This window comes from Fringilla coelebs (assembly GCF_963513975.1).
Source record: "Fringilla coelebs genome assembly, chromosome: Z".
Classification (NCBI taxonomy): domain Eukaryota; kingdom Metazoa; phylum Chordata; class Aves; order Passeriformes; family Fringillidae; genus Fringilla; species Fringilla coelebs.
This window is the reverse complement of record NC_140031.1, coordinates 16,880,411-16,888,932: the sequence shown is the minus strand read 5'-3', so window position 1 is coordinate 16,888,932 and position 8,522 is coordinate 16,880,411. Positions and strand designations below refer to the sequence as shown.

The 8,522-nt window shown below is 35.6% G+C and overlaps 1 protein-coding gene across 1 annotated transcript in view; it reads right to left on the bottom strand.

Annotated features, from left to right (window-relative positions):
- Positions 1 to 2,182: 2,182 nt before the first annotated feature.
- NDUFS4 (NADH:ubiquinone oxidoreductase subunit S4) overlaps positions 2,183 to 8,522 on the bottom strand; it is a 47,868-nt gene continuing 41,528 nt past the window's right edge. Inside the window, exons 4-5 of the mRNA XM_084225023.1 lie at positions 6,610 to 6,683; positions 2,183 to 2,391 (exon numbers count right to left, since the gene is read on the bottom strand). Of these exons, the coding sequence (XP_084081149.1) occupies positions 2,288 to 2,391; positions 6,610 to 6,683 (178 nt within the window). The 3' untranslated portion in view covers positions 2,183 to 2,287. The remainder of the gene's footprint in view (positions 2,392 to 6,609; positions 6,684 to 8,522) is intronic.

Sequence of the window (8,522 nt, the reverse complement as noted above, 5' to 3'; positions counted from 1 at the left end):
TTTTGACATATTCAAAGTTCAGGAGCAATTTTACGTATCTCAATACATTGTGGAGTAAATAGGAGCTGGAGTTCACCTATCAAATATTCACTTCTGAAGGTACTTAACTAAACACAGCCAGATCATCCTGTACAATTTCAGTTCCAGCCTAGAGTTGTAATAATTTCATAAATTAATGAAAGAGTAAAGAGTTCTGATCTCTAAAATATATTCTTGCTGCAACTGATTCTTTCCAAGCTCATGCCCTCAGTACTATTTCTCAGGTTTGAAGACGGTAGTGACTACAACCAATTCTACTCCTATTCCCACTGTCATCATGGTCATTCTCAAACCATGCAATAGGATAAAAAAATCCAAATCCTAGGAAAATAATCAAAGGAAAAGAAGATCAGAGCTCAAACACAAAGACTTCAAGATGGCATGAATTATACACAATCATAAACAAAGAAGCAAACAAAAAGATTTCTTCCTTAGAAACCAGAAGAGGATTTATCAAATTCTCCTTTTAAGTATTTACATTATCTTTCCAGGAGAAACAAAGAAACAAGAAACTGTGCTTTATGTGAAACTGGCTTTAGTTATGAGAAGTATAAATTAAAATACAGCCATTTCATGAATTAGGTATCCAAAGATAATGTTAGGTATCTAACACTAATCAGTCAATTCCACGGACCATGTCATTTCAAAAACCAAGCTGTGTCTCTGCTGCATTAAATACCCCTGGATTTCTAACTTTGATAATCTGAAAAAGCTTGAAGATCATGAAATTAAGAACTTGCTGCTCTTTTTGGAAAAAACAGAAGAAAAACACTCCAATGAATGGCTTTTGTTTTTACTGTCTTCTTAGTAAGATAAGCATATTAAGCTGAACTGGAATACAAAGAGATGCAGTAGATTCTGGCTGTTAAGATTCCAGTTCAGTGCACTTTGGCATTCCTGGAGGACTTCAGGCTCCACTGCAAAATGCAGCATTACAAATTCAACAGAAAATGAAATGGAATAACAGTTTTTGTCTGTGATAGGAAAACAGCAACTTCGTCCAACTGATTGATTATGCTGAAACTGGGTCAGAACCAATGCCTTACACAAATGCTAGCCAGCATATAGAGAGCTGGTTAAAACTGAAACAAGAATATACACCATATAGTAATAAAACCTGGGCAATACAAGATAGTTTTATGCCCTCTTTTTGTTAAAATCTAACACAGCACTCACAACCATTACTTATGTCTATGAGGAGAGAGCTGTTTCAACTGTATCTTTTGTGACAGCTGGGATAAAACTTTCAGTTGCATAGGAGAAAGGTGCACAACCCCCCCATTTGTAATACGTTTTACTGATCAGGTGCCAATGCCATAAGTTGTTAAGTTAAAGCAAATAAAGCAAAAGCCAAAGATATATAAACAAAGATTCCAAATATAACATTATGCATTTTTAAAACTAATAATTTAATACCATTAAGACAAATTGAGCTTACAATATATACTTGCTGTTAAGGCTGAGATGCTATCACCACATCTCCTGTTAAGCAACAGGAAACCTCAATTCAGATAAACATGTAACCAGCAATAAAATACCCAGAACTGTAATTATGTAATTAGTATATGGTGATACTGTGTGAGGCACTCAAGTATTCTGACTTCATTTGTGAATGTTTAACTGGCTTAGTTTCACTTTTCAAGAACACCACAGAGAAACAACTACAATCTTAATCTTTCAGACTAAACCTGCTCCATAAGCAAAACAAAACCCAGTGCTTTCTCTTCCAGTCATGAATGCTTTTGGAATAATGACAGTATTAATTTCAGCAGAAAGGAGTTATATAATAAACATTTGTACAGAAGAGTCTTGAGTTATAGCCACCCTTTGCTCTTCAACTGCCAACACTGTCTTGTATAGAAAGAAAAAAACCCAGCTTTTATTTAAAGACCTTGTCTATGCAAAGCTTACTGAACATATTAAACTTCAGAAGTTTAAACAGGATAGTAGATATAAAATTACCATCAAAGATCAATCATAACCTCTAAAGTTGCAGCTGATTTCAAACATTCCTTTTGATAGGAATGTACAGCAAGTTTTTAGAAGTATGAACACTTCAAATCTCCTCTATTTATAGGGAAGTTTGTAACAGGTTCAATTGGAGACATGAAAACCATTTTAAATAGACATCACAAGATGCATCTGTAGTTTAAAGGTCAAATTTATTAGGAGATTAAGAGATGTATTATACATGGACTATAAATACAGCACAGCTGACTTTATTCACAGTCACACACCCAATGCCAACCTATTTTGTAGACACTCTTGTTCTTTTGTTCCAAGAAAAATTTGCACCGTAAGACTTGGATTTAGGTTTTGGCATCTTCTTCTCTTCGACATCATAACTCCAGCCTAGAGGTTATGGGGTAGGGTGAGACAAGAAACAACGAGAATTATATTCTCAGCATACAATATACACCAAATCCAACTTAAAGGCTTTAACTTTAATATGTTTTTTTAATGTAGGCACCCACTAATCTGTTCCTTTCTAGTTGACAACAGAGAATATAAAATGGCATGAATGTGACAAATGACCATTCTGTGAGAAGGCAAGACCTGACCATACTACAGACCTTCATACAAAAAACCTGAGAGTCATTAATGAAAAGTTCAACAGGGAAGATTGACTGTCTTGTAAGTTCATAGCTCCACAATTCCACAGCACACAGAAGCACTAACGTTTGTGTATGTTGGCATATGAAATGAAGAAGGTAAGAAAACATATGCCATAAAATAACATACAAAAGATCATTCTCAAAGGCTGGGAGATAATGGAGACCCTGGAAAGCTAATAAAAAAGAAGGGTGGGAGGACGAAAAAAACCAAAAAGCAAAGAAAAAACTTCAACATTAGGAAGGAGTTTAATACTTAACATTTTAAAGGACGTTAATACTTAACATTTTTTATAAGAACATAAAAAATTAGGAGTAAAAAGAAAAGGGAATGAAGTGATAGAAGACAAGTAAATTATGTGATAGTTAAGCAAGAGAAATGCTTAAAAATGTCAGAAAAGAGGAGGTGGAGACATTAGTGTTTATGTAAATCAAAATGCAAATTGATTGCAGCCTCCAGGTGCCTGGAAAGTTGCCAGGGCAGCACTCAGTATTCCGAAGTTTGGTCTCTTTAGCTGCAATATTTCACTCAAAGTTGAGATACTTCTGTTGAAGCCAGAAGTGGTTAAATACGCAGTTTTAAGTGATACTCATAAGACAGTACTTTTCTTGGTTTCAAAACTAAAAGTTGCAAGCCCTAAAATACTTAACATATATCTGATTTTTTATACTTAAGGTGCTCGCAGTAAACAGTCAAGATACAGCTACACATCTGTAAGATACACAAGTTGTCACGTCACTGCATCAATTTTGCGTATTCACAAACGTCACACAAATATTTTCTTCATGTTTATTACTCTCAACCAGTGTTAATTTCCAAGTTAACTATTCTCCATAAGAAATACTGAACAGGGACTTTAAAAACATATTCTTTCCATCTGTGAAAACACTGGCTTTTGCCTCCCGTTCTGATTAAAAAATATAAGCTTGAGTAAACAGCCAGAACTAGATCCAGAGACAGACTTCAGTATTGCAACATTCAGCGTTGTAACACCTAACATTGAGACACTTGGCTGCTGGAATGGAATCTACAGCCCCAAGGTATTGCTTCATCTTTTTATACACCAGATGGAGAGGGGCCGAGTGCCTCTAAAAGAGATTTGCAACTGCCAGCACAATGACTTGCACTGCCACAGATAGCCAAAATGCATAAAGTCAGTTACATCTAACTAATGACTGCAAGAGGCCATCATTTGCGATTAGATTCCACACTTTGGAACAGACTCCTTCAGACCAGCATTTTGAGGTGTTCATGACAGAGAGCAGAGGTCACTTTTATAAAAATATCAGAAAGGTGGGGGAAGTTACTCTTGCCCAGAGCCCTGCCATACAAGCCAAGTAGACAGAAAGCAGATTTACCTTCTCTGGAAGAACCCCCTCACCACCTGACTAAAGGTTATTGTGGAGTAGAAAACCTCTCCATCCTTTTTACTTAAGCTGTACGTTTTTAAACAACTGCTACAGTGATTCAGACAGGACAAAAAAATTAGGTCAACAGAATTTTTCATTCCTTTCAGTTAAAAATGTTACCTCCTTGCCTAGAACTCAGACCATCCTCAGCTGTAATTTTGGACAGCAATGTCTCCTGTCACTGTATCCAGTGTTGCTACTCCAACATTAGAAAACACATCAGATGGGGCAGGCAGAAAGACATCTCCTTAAGTTCTTAGGTGAGAAAGAACTCTTAAGTTTACTAACTGTACCAAAACAACCTGCAATATCTAGAATTTTCAGAAATTACATTCCAGATTCTTAAGGAATTCTATCATGGAAAATTTGTGTGGTTCATACAGGAGTTATTTATGTTCCTAGAGCTAGGTCTCTCCCAATACTATCTTGGTTATGAAGCTAACTTCCAGTGTATATGTGTGCCTAAATGTCTTTTAAAAAGCAGAACTAAATAATGTAAAATTTTTATTTCTAGCTGCACATGATATTGAAGCTATCACTACAGAAAATACCATGTACATATCATACACATAAATAAAAATGAAAGTAAAAGTCAGGCAAGCCAGTATCTACAGAAAAGTACAGTGTATCTCAATTATGGTAAAATTAAGAGTGCAAGCTAAGTGAATATTGAACTACTAATATTACTACCAAGTTATAGCCTTAGTTTAGTTGGTTTCATGCACAATGGAGTGATTTCAACTCAGTGAAGGCATAAACTTTCTACACTGAACAAATGCATTAAACTTAGTCGGCATTTTGAAAAGAAAAAATATAACATCTACAAAGAGATGACACAAGCAGGTCATTACATTAGTTTTTTTCTCCTGTATGCTGAATTGTTCAAGAAATAATATGAACAATACAAAAGCATAAGTGCCAAATTCTCCCAAATTTTATTTGTTCATAAAACAGTAAAATACTGTTTTATGAACATAAAATCACATAGATTATCCAATGCAAATGTGATCCTATTAATTTCATGGTAAATAGAACACGTTTTTCAATAAAATTAGTACTACTAAGCCAAAAAAAAAAATTCCATTTAAAGAGGAACAGACAAATTAGATTCTAGATTCTAGCTTTTACTGTTAAAAAGTGCTAGTAAATTGAACATTAAAGGGTTTAGTTTCTTAGATGTACAGGTTAATGGACTTATCATGTTTGTGATGCATAATATCAACCTCTTAACAACTTTGCATAATTTGGTCTGACCAAGGAACTTTACTGTTCACCCCAGACTAAATATAGTTGAAAGCTGCACACCACAGGGAAGACTTCTGAAGAACCTTACACTTCATGTGCATTATTCCTGGCTTTCTCTCAATGTAATTAATCATCTTCACATCCATAGGGACTAAGCATCAAGCTTAACTTTTTAAGGAAAATGGAGTTGATTTAAAAGAACAAAAAAAAAGAAAAAGAAAAGAGAGCAGCAAAAAAATTATGCTAACACAAAAAAGGACTGCTGAATATTCAAAAGGCTGAGATTATGGGTACTGTTTGTGGTACCATCATTCTGTCAGGAAATACAAGCCTAACTAAGTTTACAGATACATTCCCTGTGATATAACATTGCCTTAATAATTATTAAGTAATTACACTGGCTTTTCTACTGTCTTTTACACAAATAAGAATAATCACCAAGTGGATGTATTTAGACTCCAATCCTGGGCAGAGTTAGGCATAACATCTTAAATTTACAAGTTCCTTATGGGGAGCAGTGAGCGGATATGCTGATCTCCCCTCTGGTGACCACTGACAGGACACAAAGAATAGAATGAAACTGCTTCTGGGGAAGTCCAGACTCAACAATAGGAAAACATAGGAACCGGGCTCCCCAGGGAAATGACCAGGACAGTAAGGTTCTCAGAGCTCAGCATCTGGGTGATGCTTTTAGTTACATGGTTTGCTTTTAGATAGTCATGTGAGGAACAGCAAGTTGGACTTGATGATCCTCTTGGGTTTCTTTTACAATAAATCTATGCTGCAAAATAGCCAAAAATGAAGTCCAACACTTGGTAGTCATTTAATTTTGGTTTTTTGATTATCATACATTCACAGGACCTCTTGACAGTTTTCCTTACTAAGAACTGAGATGATCATGTTAAAGCTTCAGGCAAAGATCACACCACCATGCAGCTGGAACACCAAGCCTGGGATACACCTGAAGTATTAACTTTCCTCCAAGACCTGAACAAGGTCTGATTCAGCTCCCATTTAAAACAGACAGTTGCAAAAAAAAAAATTAACATTAATATTACATTTTAATAATAATAATGGCTGAAACACCTTTCTAGAGAGTGGAAAGTCTAAATTCAATGCCTTCAGCACCCCTGCAAATATCCCCCCTTCCCATTTTCCTCCTCTCCATGTAGAACACTAGTCTACCAACTCTGCAGAACAGAGGGAAGGTACTTTATCCTGTACTTATTCTATTGTTAATACTTTGAGATGAAGATTGCCTATGAACGATAAACCTCTCATAGCCCATACATACAATACGTACCATTTTTTTCAGCAAAAGCAATGGCATCTTCTTTAGTAGAGAAAGTAAGAACCATGTTGGATAAAGGATCAGCTCTGTAAGTAATCAGATGACAATTTTTAGGCATATTGGAAATAGAAAAAAAATTGTATCTGTATCTCAAATGTTAAATCAAATGTTGCATTACACAGTTCACAGTAGTATGCCAACTCATAAAACTATTCAACAGACTTCTAAAAATTATTTTCAGGGTCAACACTTACTTTCTGCAAAGTATTGTTTTACTCTTTCAGTGTGTTAGACTTCCTCACTGCTACTTGCAAAAATTAATTGGGTTATTAGGCACACATGTCTAACCACTTGCTGAGGTTATAGTAAGTGCTCTGCATGACTGTTTAATTTAAATCTGCAAAATCCCTTTATTTTTGTAAGATCTGGAGGTCTAAGGTAATTCTGAACATATCAAGGAGACCAAGTGTCTGTAGAATAGCTAGGCGAAGAATAATCTTGGAAAGAAAAGAACAGAATACTGAAGTGAGTAGAGAAGGAATTAACCAGAAACAAAAAGTACATTAAAAAAATATTGAGAGTTCTGCTTTAGCTGAGGTCACATGACCCCCACAATTCAATCCTAGACAGCAAGCAGATCACAGGTCACAACTGAAAATGAAGCTCCAAAATGCAAACTGCTAGCTAAGTAATTACACAGTAGTTAGTTTTAGATGACCGGCTATTCCTCAACTGCATGAATGAAGCACCATAAAGGTTTTTGAAACAAATTAAATTCTCAGTAAAAATACAAAATTGCCTTATTTGTTGCTATAAAAGCTCAATTTAAGAACAACGACAAAGGATGAAAAAAAAAGAAGAGTTCTAACTCTTAAAGAAATTAGATACTGGTTGTAGCAACAAAAAGATAGATAAAACCTCCCTGTGACAACACTGCCTATGAGCCTGGGAGACAACTGGAAAGACAAGACCAAATTGCAACAAACTATTGAAGGAGCTGCCTCTCAACTGCTCCCTCTTTGAAGCTAGAAGGATAAATGAAGAGAAAAGACTGAAGATACACTGAACTCTCTACAATAAAGGGCAAAGCCTGTGACTGGAGAAGGGGGAGGGGAAAAGGGGGAATCTCGCTTCCAGCAAAGACAACAGTGTAATTTTATCTGATGTACACATGGAAAAATGGAGTTCACTATATATCCAATATATTCCCCAATAAAAAAATCAGAAACAAACAAACAAAAACACACAACAAACAAAGAAAAGGATAAAGACAGAAATTACACTTTTGCAAGCCACTGTGATAGGCTCTCTTAAAGATATTAAAAGATTTCTCTTATAATAGCATCTAAGTGAATTAAGAACTAAGAATTAGTTGATGACATGACCATCATGAGTGGAGAATCAAGTGGCCCCGGTATACTGCAATATTGTGACAACTTCTACTTATTGTTATCCTCTTCCATAATTGGGGTTGGAAAAATCTTTTCAGCACTGCTAAAAAGGAACAAAGAAGCTTTAGGTCTGAAGTGTGATGAGGGACCAGTGCCTGTTCAGAACTGCAAATATGAGAATTGTGCAGAAATTATTAGTTCTGTTTACTGTGCAACCATCTTTCATTCAATCAAAATAGATTTCTGATTCATTTCCATAAATGAGCCATCTGTGTGAGAAAACTGGATTTCAGGATGTCCAGTATGATGTCCTGATAGTGTCAGCAGTACCAGTGTTGCAGAATTTCCTATGCCTACCCTCAATTAGGATTCCATGTTGTGTTCTCCTATGAGATCTCATACAACGAAAACTTCACACTTCCCACATTTCTTCGTTTACAGTTCTATATTAAAAGGTGTACCCAAGAAATGTATTTAGGTATTCTCATAATGAAACCTCCCAATGACAAAAAAAAACCATGCCATGGGTCCATT